Genomic DNA, 17,094 nt, shown 5'->3' with positions numbered 1-17,094 from the left:
CAACTTTTTAAAACATGTATTCAAAACAAATGTACAAAAAGTGACAATGATTGTAGTACACATCCTTTCGGCTTGTTCTAAAATCCAATAAATAATACAGAACATGTTCAAAAATTCACGCATCTTATTTTGCACAAATCACAACAAACCAACGTTCACGAAAGCCCTTCCATTGACGCACTTACTATCGTTGTGCCAACCATTACATTTAGCGGTTTCTCTATTTTTTTTACAAATTTTGTTTTTAAATACGAATACCTCGTAAATATACATCACAATATCAATGAAATGGGATCCTATCTGACAAACCAAGTCAATGAAATTGAACAGCAAATATGCACATCACTAAACCGCAAATATAATGTGGTACACAGTATTTAGCAACTATTTACGAAATGGTTAATAGCTGCTTGGATTGAACGGAATTCGACTGGGGAGGAATGAAAAATTAATGATTACATCTCTGATAACTCAAGGAAGCACACTTGCTTGGTTAGCCTTCATAATAGGATTCGTGAGAACAAAAAAATTGAAGGTCTTGAAGATCGTTAATTAAATAGCGACAAATCAGTGTGAGACGTTGACATTTAGACGATGCTGCTTCTGTCTCTGCGGTATTTTAATCTACAATGCTCTGTCTCGGAGTGCGGTCAAATTGACAAAAGGTAATTCCGACTTGTAAGACTATTTTGTAAAAAATGTTGATATGCACAGTATGTACTTCCAGTATTTACCAGCGTTTGCTTACAGTTGTGGTTCTGTTCCAACCCCGGTCATAGTTTCGTTCAAACTTCAGACGAGTAACTTTGCGACGTGCGGAAGAATACAGTGTAACGATCGAGTGTGTAGCACTATGTGCCTGTGTGTGCGCGCATTTTAAATATTCATGCAATTGCCGAAAACAGTTTCCCAAACCTTTTGTCTAAAGTTGTAGAAGACCATTCGAATTACAGATTTAGATACACTTTAGTGTTATAGCTCTGATTACTACAAGTGTAACAGCTCCGGGTCAACAGGGGGCAGAAGGGAGGCTGATGGAGATAGTCGGCCCGTTGGGCCAAGGTAACCCCCAGAGTAGCTCGTGACCAGAAGTGCAGACCCCAGGGATAACGTCACACTCCAAGCCCCTCTAGACGGTTCCAGAATGGAGTGGCGGCTAGGGGCGGAGCGAGCCAGGAACTGGGTATAAAAGCCGGACCCCTGAACGGAACCGGCAGTTGTCGTCCACTCGAAGATCAAGAAGCTGCCCTGACGACCTAGGAGCCGGAGCAGAGGACCCCGATAGCGGAGGGCTCTATAGAGATTGGTCCCGAGTGTGTGTGTGTGTGTAGGGCACGCCAGTGAGGACGTACCTCCCTAGTGTAGCGGGTGGAAGGGGCCGTACCCCTTCGTGTTCTGTATTGTTACTTGTAAAATAAACGTGTTGCCTCTAAAGAGAAGTCTCCCTTCTAGTTTGTACCCACGACACATGTACATTTCAACCGACTACAGTCTCCTTACGACTGAAGAAACTTCTCGCGCGTTTTTTAGAGAGCTTATAACAACGGACCGATTCAGATGATTCCATATCGCAATGTACGGAATCGAAAGCCGATGCATTAGCATTCAAAAATTTCCGATTCGAGCATTGTTGTTGTCTGTGCAGACGATATTGATCACAATGATTAGAAAAAAATGAAAATATTTCTTAATGAGTGAATTGTGACCCCGAGTTGGGACAAAACCCATCGCGAGGGGTTAAAATCGTTACACTGACACTATTCGTGTCAAGCAGATACCGGGGTAAGGAGAGCCACATGCATTTTGACAGAACACCTGCGATGGGTTTATGTCAAGTTGTTTTGAATCAATGTACTCGTTCATTGGATGTAAAAATAAAAAAATGCAGAAAAGTGTATCAGCAACCCAATTGGTGCAATTACTAAATTTACTAAATGTTTTATTCATCTAAGTGTTAGCCTCTTTTCATAGAACGCAATCACCACTTGAGGACATTTCAAGTTAGCTTCTCTTGCCAGGACCAAGTCTGCTTCAGCACAGCCCTTCCTGAAATGAGACGCAAAAGCAAAAAATCATGTTTACTGTCATGTTGACACGGTAGATATTAACCAGTACGGTTAATGGCTAGCCCAGTGTACGCCCAGGATGCATTGCTCAGAATCTTCATGTAAATTCTCAAGTACTTAAATCGAAGCAAAGAGATGGGATGTTGGATCTTAACGTGGTACAGTACCTAAACTAAACTTTTTATCTCAACAGGTAAGGCCCACTGAGCTGTATAGTTCTTTTTCAGGAGCGATCCTGGCCACAAATGATAGCTTAGTCAAGTGACTTGCGTGGAAATTTATAGCAGCTAAATAACTCTAAGCAGATGTTGATTCTAAATGTGGTAGGACAAACCGGAGGACCCGGAAAAAAAAATGTACATGACAACAGGGAGAACATGCAAACTCCAAATAGACAAGCGCCAGGGTCGGGATTGAACCCAAGACCACCCTAAACAGAGGATGCTCAGTAACCCGATTGCGATCTCAACTGTAAAACCTTGTGTGTGAAAAGTGTATATTATTGATATATTCAGATATATTAAATTGTATATTATACTGTATGTATTATTAGTCTACCGTATACAAATTGTTTACACTTGTATAAAAACAGTCGCCATTAAAATGGGGGAAAATATTAATAGAATACAGTTGAAAGAGAATATAGCCAGTCTGGGAAGCGAACACTTGGATACCATCTGGGGCATGGATGTCTCTGTGAAACGTACAAAATGTGCGTCTTAGTGATAGTTCGTAAATCTCGAGTACGTCACAGCGAGGCACCGCGGGACGTAAAACGCGATTGGGTATCAATAAGTTGAGTACGTTACAGTGAAAGTACGTAAAACGGGAGGGCAGAAATTGGGGTATTACTGTATAATACTCTTGCAAAATGAACTCACCACTTCATCAGAAACATCAACTCGCCCGTCCTCTTGGTGATGCCACAGATTTTTTCTGCCTCCAATCCACGATTAAATCCATGCACCATCTTTCCCTGAAAAACAAAAAAAACACACTCGTGTCATCACATCCTCTAAACGTTGCAAAAATTACCCATGTAGTTTCAACGATGAAAATAACATCATACGATTGTTAAGAATAAATCCTTTATAACTACGTGGACGTCCACTGAGCTTGAAAGTAAATCAGAGCAACTGAAAACAAATCAAAGGAAAATAAACAGGTAAAATAACTCAATACAAAACATAGCACAGCGAAACAATATCACAATACATCAGAAATGCAGAAACTCGACTCAAACGAAACGCAAATTAAGCCGAATATTTTCGACGGCTAGGTTTTAAAAGCTAACGGAAAAAAAATACACACGTATATATAATTCATGTACACACACATACCTCCACAGCCTCCTGTACATCTGCCACTCCGTCCTCGTGGTCAGAGCTTTCGGAGGACGTCCTCTTTTCCTTTTTGGCATTTTAAGGGGCATCCCTACGGAGCGTGCCAAGGCCTCCGTGCTGGGCCGAACTCCACACTGCGCGTCCTCCCTGGGCTTGAAATCGCACGCTTCACGCTTCACCTCCACGTCAAGCGCCTTCGAGTCCACGCGCGCGCTCGCGAACGAATCCCCTTGATCGCCCGACGCCACGGCACTGTTCTCCTGCTGGCTGGCGGACGGTGGGCAGTCCCCCGCGTCTTTGTCAGGAGGTGAGGATTCGAACGTCTCCTCGCTTTTTTGTGAAGACCAACTGTTGGTGAGATTGTCTCCCGCCGGCAGTTTCTCCTCCTTCTGAATGTCTTCCTCGCTGGGCCTAAGATCTTCCAAATCCTGCTCTAAATCCCAACATGATGAATCCTCCTCTTGCTTGAATTGTTCATCCAGAAGTGAGTGACACCCATAATCTTCTGAATCTTCTGTGATGGGCAAGTTATCGTCATCGTCGTCATCGTCATCATCATCCTCTCTCTCTGCCAAGCCAAATATTTGAACGGGAGTGCCCTCATCTGCAGGCTGATCGTTGACCTGTTCCATCATTCCATCGCCCTCGTACATCTCATCTGAACTGCCATCGCTCCAGTCGATCTCTGACAAGGAATACTAGAACAAAAAGAGGCATGCGCATGCAGACATTACCATCAGTGGTCACATAGCAGCCAAATTAAGCAATACTGTGCATGCTTGTTAAAATGTCCATAACGCATCATAATACAAAATTGTAACACATGCTACCTCAGTTGATCGACTCAGCGGTGGACAGGGAGAAGTGGCAAGGCCGCCGCAGGGAGATATGGGTGAAGGAAACGGTCATGCTCGAAAAACGAACGAGAAGAACAATAATAATATGATGATTTTGAATGGCCAATGAAAGGCAAACATCAGATATTCAGTTCTGCCATTCAACTGCTTTGTACGAGAGTTGGTGAATTGCAGATACACCAGCTTCAAGTTTATATTCAGGGAAATACGAAGTTCTCACAATCGCAATCTCTTAGGTTTGTACGTATGTTATGTATGTTGAACTTGTTTCACACCGTATGTAGCCAACTGTGCAATTCGGAGGTGTGGGAGAAGGACGAGAAACTATTCTCCATTTGTGCGTAGGTATCTGCATCTTCTGCGGCTTGTGCGGATCCGGTTAAGTGCAAGCCATTGTTTCCGTGGAAAATGGAAGCCAGGCAATGTGGTGGCGATGATAGAGTGGATGATGAGCTGTGCATAGCGGAAGCAAGGCACACAGTGTGGTGGTGCGTGGGCTTGCTGCTGAGCTGTGTGTGGCGGAAGGCGTAGTGGAAGCCAGGCAGTGTGGCGGCAGTGGTGGTGGTGACGGTGAGGTTGCTGACGAGCTGTATGTGTGGTGGAAGCCGAGCAGCGTGGTGGTGATTGCCGGGCCCATTGCTTGAATCCCAGAAGGCTATATAGGTGAGTGCAGTGATACAAAAAAATATGAAACAAACATTTCTTACATTTTTTGTCAGTTCTCCAATTCTATTCCAACTGGGCTATCGGCGTCATGTCACGAGACGAAGAAATATCGATTCTAAACACCCGCACATGTTGGGTTACATACATGTACACCATTAGTGTCAATACAATTCTGAATGAGAGCCTCCCCTACGCCGCGCAATTCGCGGAGGTAATTTCTAGCCATACTTCACCACGCTGGTCAACGCTAGTTGGTCAAAGCGGGGCACATAAACGTCGGCGCACACAGAACCAGCCACACGGTACTTACTATAGTTCAGCAGCCTACTTGCTGTAACGACGTCCCCCTTGAAACCCATATCTTACCTCTGCAGTATGCCACGAAATGCACGCACACACACACAGGGGATGTGTGTGTGTGTGCACAGGTGGAGCAGCTATCACCTTGGGCAGTCAACCCATAACACCTGGGGGGGGAGGGGGGGGGTCTGTGCCGTGACCTCGCTAGCTCCTGCCCAGCACCAACGAGCCTTCCAAACGTCACGTAATGGCCTCGAGGTGCGGCACCTAGCCTGGCACGAGCGCCGTGGTGATGTCCCCGCACACTTCCTGGCGTATTGCTGTTGTTGTTGTTGAGTGAGCGGTGGTGTCAGCTACAATGTCACAGAGCAAACACAAAAGATCGCCTGTATAGCCTTACACAGAAAGGCCGGCACGGCACACGAGGGGGCAGGTGGCCAGCACCACGCCCGGCCGCCTTTGTCTCCCCCAGTAGCGATGTTTACACACCGCGCATGGTACTCATTTGAGGCTGAGTCGACCTTAGAGGAGAGACCCAGGGCCGATTCAAATAATCGTCACCGGTGTTGGCCGTGAGCGGGAATCGAACTCGAGTGGCCAGGTTCGTAGCGCAGCCGCGCTAACCACTACACCACCACTCCCCACCGGTCCCCACCGGTACGCGCACCGGTAACACACACAGGTACGCACCTGGTAACACACACAGGTACACACAGGTACGCACCGGTAACACAAAGATAAAAGACAAAGATCCCCCGTATAGCCTTAACAGACTGTAGGGGCAAGTGCTGGAAGCGAGAACCTATGAAGGCCGGCACGGCACACGAGGGGGTGGGTGGCCAACACCACGCCCGACCGCCTTTGTCTCTCTAGTAGCGATGTTTTTACACACCGCACCAGGTACTCATTTGAGGCCGAGTCGACCTAGGGGAGGCCCAGGACCGGTTCAGATAATCGTCACTGGTGTTGGCCGTGAGCGGGAATCGAACCCGGGTCGCCGGGATCGTAGCGCAGCGCACGCACCGCTCCCCACACACAGACACACACCACAGGTACGCACCGGTAACACACACAGACACACACAAACAAACACACACACAGACACACACACACAGGTATGCACCGTAACACACACAAGACACACACACACACAAACCACACACCACAACACACACACCAGACACACACAGGTACGCACCGGTAACACACACAGACACACACAAACAACACACACACAGACACACACACTCAGGTACGCACCGGTAACACACACAGACACACACACAAACACACACACAGACACACACACAGGTACGCACCGGTAACACACACAGACACACAAACAAACAACAACCGCCATTCGCCACTAAGTGGCGGTGACGTCACCACGACGCTTGTGCCAGGCCAAGTGCACCTTGAGGCCACGTGAAGTGTAAACCTGTAACAAACAAACACACAGACAGACACACACACAGGTACGCACCGGTAACACACACACACACACAAACACACACACAGACACACACGCAGACACACACACAGGTACTCACCGGTAACACACACAGACACACACAAACAAACACACACACAGACACACACACACACAGACACACACTCAGGTACGCACCGGTAACACACAGACACACACACACACAGACACACACACACACACAGGTACGCACCGGTAACACACACAGACACACACAAACACACAGACACACACACACAGGTACGCACCGGTAACACACACACACGCAAACACACACACGCAGACACACACACAGGTACGCACCGGTAACACACACACAAGGTAAACACGTGTACGTGCCGCATAGCAACTGGGCGAGTGTGTGTGTGTCTGTGTGTGTCCGTCTGCTACAGCAGAGGTGTAGGGAATTCCAACAAGACCTACATCTCTGCTTTATTGACCTGGTCAAGGCCTATGATACCATCAGTAGGCCTGGGCTCTGGGTTGTTCTTCGTGCTTTCGGAGTCCCTGACCCTCTGCTCATGATCATTAAGGACCTTCATGATGGTCAGCGGGCCCGGGTAAAACTACGTGGCCGGGAGTCTGAGCCTTTCCCTGTACACCTTGGGGTGCGACAGGGATGTCCTCTGGCTCCCACATTATTTAACATCTATTTTGACCACGTAGTTCGTGAAGCCTTCAATAGCTGTACCGGGGAAATTTCCATTTGGTACAGATATAATGGGAGGCTGATCGATGCCCGGGTGCGTTCAAGGGATGGCTCCCTATTGGTCAACCACGTTATGTATGCCGATGATTTGGTAATGGCTGCTCATTCAGAGGAGGAGTTGGAGACGCTGCTGCTGAGACTGGAGCATGCTACTAAGAAGTGGGGCCTTACCATCAGCCCCACCAAAACTAAGCACCTGCCTGGGTATTTTGTACCATCGGACACTCCACCCCCACAACTCCCAATCGGTGATGGGGCAGTAGTGGAGAGAGTGGAGAGTTTCCCATACCTGGGCAGTGTGCTTATGACCGGCTCCAGTTTAACAGCAGAGGTCTCACTCCGAATCAGTCGAGCGGCAATATCTTTTCATCGGTTGCGTAACGCTGTGTGGAAGCTACCTGGTCTGTCGCTCCGCACGAAGCTTCAGGTCTTCTCGGCCACAGTCATTCCCTCCCTTTTCTACGCTTGCGAAATGTGGACCCCCCTAATGGAGCATCTTCGCCGGTTGGAAACATTTAGGCTGGCCTGCCTACGATCCATCCTGGGTTTAACCAGGCTGGATTGTGTGAGGAGCTCACAAATCCTTGAAAGATCTGGACAAAGTCCCATCGGTGAGCTCCTCCGGCAGGCAAGGCTGCGTTGGCTGGGTCATGTAGCCCGCATGCCCAGCCACCGCATGCCTAAACAGCTTTTGTTCGGCCGGATCGAGGGGGCTAAATGGGCGCGGCACGGGCTAGAGAAGAGATGGAGTGATGTGGTACAGGAGGACGTGGAGCTGAGTGGACTTGCCGATGACTGGTACCAGCGGTGTCAAGATCGGCCTCTGTGGAGGAGGCTCGTGAAGGACGCTACTGGGCAGTTGGAGGCAGTCGCCCTCCAACAACAACGGAGGGCGGAGGAGCGACGCTCACAACAACGAGCGGAGCGCCGGGTGGCTAAAGCACAGCAAGTTGGTACAGTAGGGGGCACAGGTGGTGCATCAGCCAGTCATCTCGGACATCTCAGTCAGTCGACCCGTGGCACCTGGGTCTGCCCCGTGACCTCCTGCCAGCGGGCGTTCGACACTTCACGTGGCCTCAAGGTGCACATAGCCTGGCACAAGCGTCGTGGTGACGTCACCGCCACTTAGTGGCGAATGGCGGTTGTTGTTGTTGTGTGTCTGTCTGTGTGTGTGTGAGACTGTGCGTGTGTGAGACTGTGTGTGTGTGTCTATGTCTGTGTGTGTGTGATACTGTGTGTGTGAGACTGTGTGTGTGTGTCTGTCTGTGTGTGTGTGATACTGTGTGTGTGTGAGACTGTGTGTATGTGTGTCTGTGTGTGTCTGTGTGTCTGTATGTGTGTGTGTGAGACTGTGTGTGTGTGAGACTGTGTGTGTGTGTGTGTCTATGTCTGTGTGTGTGTGTCTGTGTGTGTGTCTGTGTGTGGGGAGCGGTAGTGCAGCGGTTAGCGCGCTGCGCTATGAACCCGGAGACCCGGGTTCGATTCCCGCTCACGGCCAACACCAGTGACGATTATCTGAACCGGTCCTGGGCCTCCCCTAGCTCGACTCGGCCTTAAATGAATACCTGGTGCGGTGTGTAAACATCGCCACTGGGGAGACAAAGGCGGCCGGGCTTGGTGCTGGCCACCCACCCCCTCGTGTGCCGATCCGGCCTTCATAGGTGCTCGCTAACAGCACTTGCCCCTCCAGTCTGTTAAGGCTACACGGGGGATCTTTGTCTTTATCTTTGTGTGTGTGCACGTGCCAACCGCACCACTCCGCATGGCTCCGACTTCCTTCTTCTTCTTTCACGTGTTGTGCGTCCGGCTCTCCGGCGGCATACCTGGAGCGGTCCCGAGCCTCGCATTAGGTCGACTCGGCCTTAAAACGAGCACTGCACCCCGGTGAAGTGTGTATTAAAACATCAGCACTTGGGGAGACAAAGGCGGCCGTGGCAAGGAGAGAGCGTTGGTGGGGGGGGGGGGGGTGCTTCTCTCCACACAAATCATCCACTTCGTGTGGGTGATGTGTGTGGCGTCGAGGTCTGTTAAAAGGCGACACGGGGGATCTTTGTGTTTGTGTACATTGCGTACAGTGCATTATAAATGGATGTCGTATATTGCAATAACGAAACACTGCTCGGTGTATGTGTGTGTGTGTATCACGTAGTTTAAATTATATCATCGCCACCATCATCAACATCATCATCAGTCGTATCCAATTCTGGACGATTATTGTAATTGTTATTGTGTCGAAGTGTAACGATAAAACAGCGCTGTGGGGAGTGCTGACGCCGAGAATAATAACCACGAACACAGACAGACAGTCACTGCTCCAGTCCCTTCGACAAACACTCACAATGGGGGGCTGCCCCCCACTTCTCTCTCTCTGTGTTCCCACTCACCCCCTTGTGAACAACACCCCCCCCCCCCCCAGACACCCACATTACCCGCTCCCCACACTCAACCCCCTTCATCATTCACCCATCCAAACCCCATTCTCTCTCTCCCCTACCCACCACCACCCCCGTCGCATCATCTTTGCAGCGCGCTGTTGTTTGTTGTATCCCCTTAGAACCCCCCCCACTACCAGGTAGCCCCCCCCACCCACCAGGTTGTGCCCCCCCCCCACCCCACCAGGTAGGGCCTCACCCCCCACCCCACCAGGTAGCCCCCACCCCACCAGGTAGGGCCTCACCCCCACCCCCCCCACCCTACCAGGTAGGGCCTCACCCCCCCCCACCCCACCCCACCAGGTAGGGCCTCACCCCCCCCACCCCACCAGGTAGCCCCCCCCCCACCAGGTAGGGCTTCACCTCACCCCCCACCTCACCCCACCCCCCCCCACCAGGTAGGGCCTCACCTCCCCCCCACCAGGTAGGGCCTCACCCCCCCCACCGCACCAGGTAGGGCCTCACCCCCCCACCCCACCAGGTAGGGCCTCACCCCCCCCCACCCCACCAGGTAGGGCCTCACCTCACCTCACCCCCCCCCCCCCACAGGTAGGGCCTCACCTCCCCCCACCAGGTAGGGCCTCACCCCCCCCACCCCACCAGGTAGGGCCTCACCCCCCCACCCCACCAGGTAGGGCCTCACCCCCCCACCCCCCCTCACCAGGTAGCCCCCCCCCACCCCACCAGGTAGGGCCTCACCTCACCCCCCCACCTCACCCCACCCCCCCACCAGGTAGGGCCTCACCCCCCCCCCCCACCCCACCAGGTAGGGCCTCACCTCACCTCACCCCCCCCCACCAGGTAGGGCCTCACCTCACCTCACCCCACCCCCCCACCAGGTAGGGCCTCACCCCCCCCCCCCACCCCACCCCACCAGGTAGGGCCTCACCTCACCCCCCCACCTCACCCCCCCACCAGGTAGGGCCTCACCTCACCTCACCTCACCCCCCCCCCCCACCAGGTAGGGCCTCACCTCACCTCACCCCCCCCCCACCAGGTAGGGCCTCACCTCACCTCACCCCACCCCCCCACCAGGTAGGGCCTCACCCCCCCCCCCACCCCACCCCACCAGGTAGGGCCTCACCTCACCCCCCCACCTCACCCCCCCACCAGGTAGGGCCTCACCTCACCTCACCCCCCCCCCCCCACCAGGTAGGGCCTCACCTCACCTCACCCCCCCCCCCCCACCAGGTAGGGCCTCACCCCCCCCCCCCCCACCAGGTAGGGCCTCACCTCCCCCCCACCCCACCCCACCAGGTAGGGCCTCACCTTGTACCGGCTGGGCCTCGTGGAGCGCCGGGGAACGTGGCCGCGCGGCCGCGGTCTTCTGTCGCCGCCCGGGGCCCCGGCGTGAGGGGGGTCCGCCGACCTGCTGGGGCTCGACCCCGAGCTGAGGCCCTGCTGGTCCCGGGGTTCGGCTGCCTCCCAGTCTCCCGTGAGCTCGTTCGGCCCCAACTCCTCGTCGTTGCTGCTGCTGTCGCTGCTGCTGCTGCCGTTCCTCGTGGTGGTTTTGGTGGTAAAGGTGGTCGCGGTGGCGGTGGTGGCGATGGTGTTGGTGGTGGTGTTGATGGTGGTGGTGGTGTGGCCGGGCCTATTGGCCTGCATCCTTTTACCCGGGTCCGTCCAGGCCTCGAGTCGTGGGCCCGACCCCTCCTCCTCGCACCACCAGCGCCAGCTATGAGCTGATGGTGGGTCGTGGTGGTGGTGGTGTGCTCGTGTGTGTTTGTCTGTCACCCGGAAGGAAAGAGGAGAGAGGGAGGAGAGAGGGAGGAGACCCGGGACGTGCTGCACAGCGACACCAAGCTCAGCCACTGGCGCACTGCACCCACAAGCTCGCACTCTGCACGCAGATTCACTCCGCACGCACATTCACACCGCACGTAAATTCACACTGCACGTAGATTCACACTGCATGTAGATTCACACTGCACGCACGCAGATTCACTCTGCATGCAGATTCACACCGCACGCAGATTCACTCTGCACGCACGCAGATTCACTCTGCACGCAGATTCATACCGCACGCAGATTCACACCGCACGTAGAATCACACTGCACGTACGTAGATTCACTCCGCACGTAGATTCACTCTGCACGCACGCAGATTCACACTGCACGCAGATTCATTCCGCACGCAGATTCATACCGCACGCAGATTCACTCTGCACGCACGCAGATTCACTCTGCACGCACGCAGATTCACTCTGCATGCAGATTCACACTGCACGCAGATTCACTCTGCACGCACGCAGATTCACTCTGCACGCAGATTCACACCGCATGCAGATTCACTCTGCACGCACGCAGATTCACTTTGCACGTAGATTCACACTGCACGCACGCAGATTCACACTGCACGCAGATTCACTCCGCACGCAGATTCACTCCGCACGCAGATTCACACCGCACGCAGATTCACACTGTACGCATGCAGATTCACTCTGCACGTAAATTCACACTGCACGCAGATTCACTCCGCACGCACATTCACACCGCACGCAGATTCACACTGCACGCATGCAGATTCACTCTGCACGTAGATTCACACTGCACGCACGCAGATTCACACCGCACGCACATAGATTCACACCGCACGCAGATTCACTCTGCATGCACGCAGATTCACTCTGCATGCATATTCACACCGCACGCAGATTCACTCTGCACGCACGCAGATTCACTCTGCACGCACGCATATTCACTCTGCACGCATATTCACACTGCACGCAGATTCACTCTGCACGCACGCAGATTCACTCTGCACGCACGCAGATTCACTCTGCACGCAGATTCACAACGCACGCAGATTCACTCTGCACGCACGCAGATTCACTCTGCACGCACGCAGATTCACTCCGCACGCAGATTCACTCTCCACACTAACACACAGGTTCAGTCTGTACCCACATATTCACACTGCACTCAGATGCGCAGGCTGCAGACAGATTCACACCGTTCATAATCAACGTTGTTGGGTTAGATCGCGTTATTGATAAATGTGTCGTAACCCTCCACCATCCGACACGGCCAATCAGCAAAAAAAAGTGTCACGTTGATAAAAGACAAAATAGTTCACTACTTTAGCCCACCGGTGTGTTGAAGAGTGAATCCACAACATTTACAGTTTTTTTTAGTACTGTGACGTTTCGCTGGTAATTACATCCAGCATCATCGGGCAATGTGCCTTTCACACGCAGCTTGCACTGCACTCACACGCACAGATGTACTCTGCGCACACAAATGCGCACTGAACACACGGCTACGCGTAATGCACGTACACCACTACACACACACAGGCAGTCTGCAGGCGGTCCTGCTCCCAGCACAATGCACAGATGCACGCTGTACGCACAGAGACGTCTCTTGCACACTGGACAAATACACACCACTGCGACGAGCGCCACACAGCACACACCAAGTACGAGCAATTCAACAAATTAATTGTCAATTACTGTGCCCTGCACAGCTGCACACAGCAGCACGTGCTGCACATAGCAAGCATAGAGCGCGTCCTGGCTTACATAGATCGCACTACACTAGTGGACCCTCAAGGTGGTATAGTGAGGGAACAAGTATAACCCGTAAAAACAAAGTTTTTCACTGTAAATCCTTTATATGCGTGTTCAATGGGCCACAACCCAGCCCACATTGGTCTTTGAAACGGGCGGCTAGAGTCCTCTCGTCCTCTGGCTTGAGATGGCTGCCACCTATGGGTCAGATGATTGCCTGCCAGCATTAAGCAATTGGTAATTAAATATAAAAAAAAATCCTTAAAAGTGGAAAATTTTGGATTATTCCGAACACAAATTTTGGGAAAAAAATTTCACGAAAAGAAATTGTCACGCACAACGAGTCTGTGTGCAAAATGTCAGCTCGATTGGATCACGGGAAGTGGGTTATAAAACGACCGAAAGATTTGCACGGTCGTAAGCGTGCAAGCAAGCAAGCAAGTGAACTTAATATAAAGGATTTAAAAAAGTATTTGATCCTCTGCTGACTTTGTACGTTTTCCCACTGACAAATAAATGATCAGTCTATAATTTTAATGGTATGTTTGTTTGAACAGTGAGAGATAGAATAACAACAACAAAATCCAGAAAAACGCACGTCAAAAATTTTACAAATTGATTTGTATTTTAATGAGGGACATAAGTATTTGACCCCTCTGCAAAACATGACTTAGTACTTGGTGGCAAGACCATTTTTGGCAATCACAGAGGTCAGACGTTTTTTGTAGTTGGCCACCAGGTTTGCACACATCTCAGGAGGGATTATTACGAACACACTATTCATTTTCAAGTTGTTGTCCATTTCCTCCTCATCAATGCCTGCATCATCAAATCTTCTTCTATGTGTAGTGGGTTCGAATTAAGTGCACACACACACAGCTTGGAGGCAACACTATTAAACGGTAAGTAATATAACACTGTACATGAGGTGGTGACCACCTTCCTCAACTCGCTAACACTCTGGAACACGACACAGAGTGGACCAGGCAGGCGACGGGCTGCCTGGTCCAGGACGATGACCCGGGACTTGAGGACCGATGATGTCGTCTTCACTTCGGAGTTCAACAGCCTCGATCTGCGTTCACACCACGCTTATATACCCTGCCCAGGCCACGCCTCCCTTCACAGGCCACGCCTCCCTTCACAGGCCACGCCTCCCTTCCCAGACCACGCCTCCCTTCCCAGGCCACGCCTCCCTTCACAGGCCACGCCTCCCTTCACAGGCCACGCCTCCCTTCCCAGGCCACGCCTCCCTTCCCAGGCCACGCCTCTCTTCATAGGCCACGCCTCCCTTCACAGGCCACGCCTCCCTTCCCAGGCCACGCCTCCCTTCCCAGGCCACGCCTCTCTTCATAGGCCACGCCTCCCTTCCCAGGCCACGCCTCCCTTCCCAGGCCACGCCTCCCTTCCCAGGCCACGCCTCCCTTCCCAGGCCACGCCCCCCCTTCCCAGGCCACGCCCCCCTTCACAGGCCACGCCTCCCTTCCCAGGCCACGCCCCCCTTCCCAGGCCACGCCCCCCTTCACAGGCCACGCCTCCCTTCCCAGGCCACGCCTCCCTTCCCAGGCCACGCCTCCCTTCACAGGCCACGCCTCCCTTCACAGGCCACGCCTCCCTTCCCAGGCCACGCCTCCCTTCCCAGGCCACGCCTCTCTTCATAGGCCACGCCTCCCTTCACAGGCCACGCCTCCCTTCCCAGGCCACGCCTCCCTTCCCAGGCCACGCCTCTCTTCATAGGCCACGCCTCCCTTCCCAGGCCACGCCTCCCTTCCCAGGCTACGCCTCCCTTCCCAGGCCACGCCCCCCTTCCCAGGCCACGCCCCCCTTCACAGGCCACGCCTCCCTTCCCAGGCCACGCCCCCCTTCCCAGGCCACGCCTCCCTTCCCAGGCCACGCCTCCCTTCACAGGCCACGCCTCCCTTCACAGGCCACGCCTTCCTTCCCAGGCCACGCCTCCCTCCCCAGGCCACGCCTCCCTTCCCAGGCCACGCCTCCCTTCGCAGGCCACGCCTCCCTTCCCAGGCCACGCCCCCCTTCCCAGGCCACGCCCCCTTCCCAGGCCACGCCCCCCTTCCCAGGCCACGCCTCCCTTCCCAGGCCACGCCTCCCTTCCCAGGCCACGCCTCCCTTCCCAGGCCACGCCTCCCTTCCCCCACCTCTGGGAAGGTCCGGGTCCCTCCACCACGTGACCCCCCAGGCACCCCCTTGGGGCCCCCAGCCCTCGTACGGGCTGACACAGTAGTGACGGCATATGTCACTACATATGTGCTAATTTTGTCTAACTTTTACGTTGGTCACTCGTTGGATCCAGCTTAGATGCAGTATCCTTCTGTAGCAATACATTTCGAGTGCCAATATCTTATCTTTGTCAGTCTCTTTTTTTATTATCCAAGTCTCGCAGGCATACAAAGCTGTACTGAACACGCATGTTCTTGAGATGTTCAGTGTGCCTGACCCCCGCAGTGCTAAGTACTGCGGGGACTTGCCGACTGATGCTCCTGCTGCTGTTGTGGAGTGACTCATGCAGCCAGCTATGGCTGCAGAGTTTGGTAGTACATGTTGTTTACGTCGTTTATTGTGAAAATTCGGTCACAGTTCCTATGATCACTGTTTCATTGCTTTTATGGCTTTATTTTGATGATTTTCGTAAAGTTTTTTGGTTTGGCCATGTTTTGTTTGTTGTAGTACAGAGTTAGACTGATGGCCTTAATCTAAGTTGTCTTGTGGTTGTTGTTGTTGTTTAACTTGCATCCCACTGGGATTTTTGCACACAGTGTTGGTGTACGGTGCTTTTGTCTGCAATATTTTGCTGTCTTTTCTTGGATTTTCTTTTTGCACATTGTCACTTTAAGATGTTTTCTTGTTCATGTTTTTGCTTTTTGTTTGTTGCGGTTGCACCCGATTCAAGAGCCGAATGGCTCACAGGGCTATGCCTAATAAATTAACTTGAAACTTGAAAACTTGAAGTAAACCTCGACTCTATGGGAACCTCATTTGCCAGTAAAAATATGATAATTGGTTTTTTACCCTTCTATCCGGCCAGATAGAAGGGTAAAAAAAACAATTATCATATTTTTACTGGCAAATGAGGTTCCCATAGTGTAGATGCTTGCCCCGAGCTCTCATACTCTGATGGTGCATTGTCTTTGAGTTTTGCGCCTTTTGGCATCATCTGGTCCAACCCATGTGAGACGAGGCTCTAAGGAAAGCTGTCTCGGGTGTGGACCAATCAACTTCAAGGACAGTGTACATTATCAGAGTTATGTCTTTTGTTTGTATTATGACTGCAGGTATTGCGGTCTATGCAAACATGACTCCTTGTAAAAAGGTGTCAGTTTTGTTGCCAGATAGAAGGGTAAAGAACCAATTATTAAACCTCGACTGTGAATTCCATCGCTGGCCAGCAGATGGCGCTGCTGCCGTGCCGGACAGCACAATGAGACCTTGGTGCGAACGCAGCGGAGTCCTCCCACATCAAAGCGTCCGTGTTGGTGGCACTGAAATGGGAGATTCCACATTCTCATGGCGGGCGTCAGTCTATCCACGTTAACAGGAAAGTGTTTGCACAATGGTGCTCTCCTTCATTGTATGGCTGGGTGGTACAACGGTAATTCTCGCGTCTCACAGCACGGAGGCCTGGGTTCGATGCCTGACTGGGGCGCCTTGCTGGGTGGAGTTTGTGCTTCTCCCCCTGTTTCGCATGGATTTCGTCCGGTTTCTCCT

At 52.4% G+C, this 17,094-nt stretch overlaps 1 protein-coding gene across 1 annotated transcript; it reads right to left on the bottom strand.

Moving 5' to 3' along the window:
- On the bottom strand, positions 1-11,590 carry LOC133345353 (protein IWS1 homolog A-like). The gene is made up of 3 exons (XM_061556032.1): positions 11,132-11,590; positions 2,948-4,107; positions 1-2,046 (listed from the first exon to the last, which is right to left on the bottom strand). The coding sequence occupies exons 1-2, from the start codon at positions 11,465-11,467 to the stop codon at positions 3,349-3,351; spliced, it is 1,095 nt and encodes a 364-aa protein (XP_061412016.1). The 5' UTR covers positions 11,468-11,590; the 3' UTR covers positions 1-2,046; positions 2,948-3,348.
- Positions 11,591-17,094: the final 5,504 nt, after the last annotated feature.

Source organism: Lethenteron reissneri, chromosome 21 (genome assembly GCF_015708825.2).
Source record: "Lethenteron reissneri isolate LAM-NWPU_2019-01 chromosome 21, ASM1570882v1, whole genome shotgun sequence".
NCBI lineage: Eukaryota > Metazoa > Chordata > Hyperoartia > Petromyzontiformes > Petromyzontidae > Lethenteron > Lethenteron reissneri.
The sequence above is the reverse complement of the archived record's forward strand: the minus strand, read 5'-3'. Positions and strand labels throughout refer to the sequence as shown.

Excerpts from the sequence above, each read along its gene's own strand:
- LOC133345353 (XM_061556032.1), bottom strand. The coding sequence starts at position 11,467 with ATGCAGGCCAATAGGCCCGGCCACACCACCACCACCATCAACACCACC. Across the intron at positions 4,108-11,131 it reads CGAGGCCCAGCCGGTACAAG|TATTCCTTGTCAGAGATCGA; the intron begins GTGAGGCCCTAC and ends TTTTTGTTCTAG.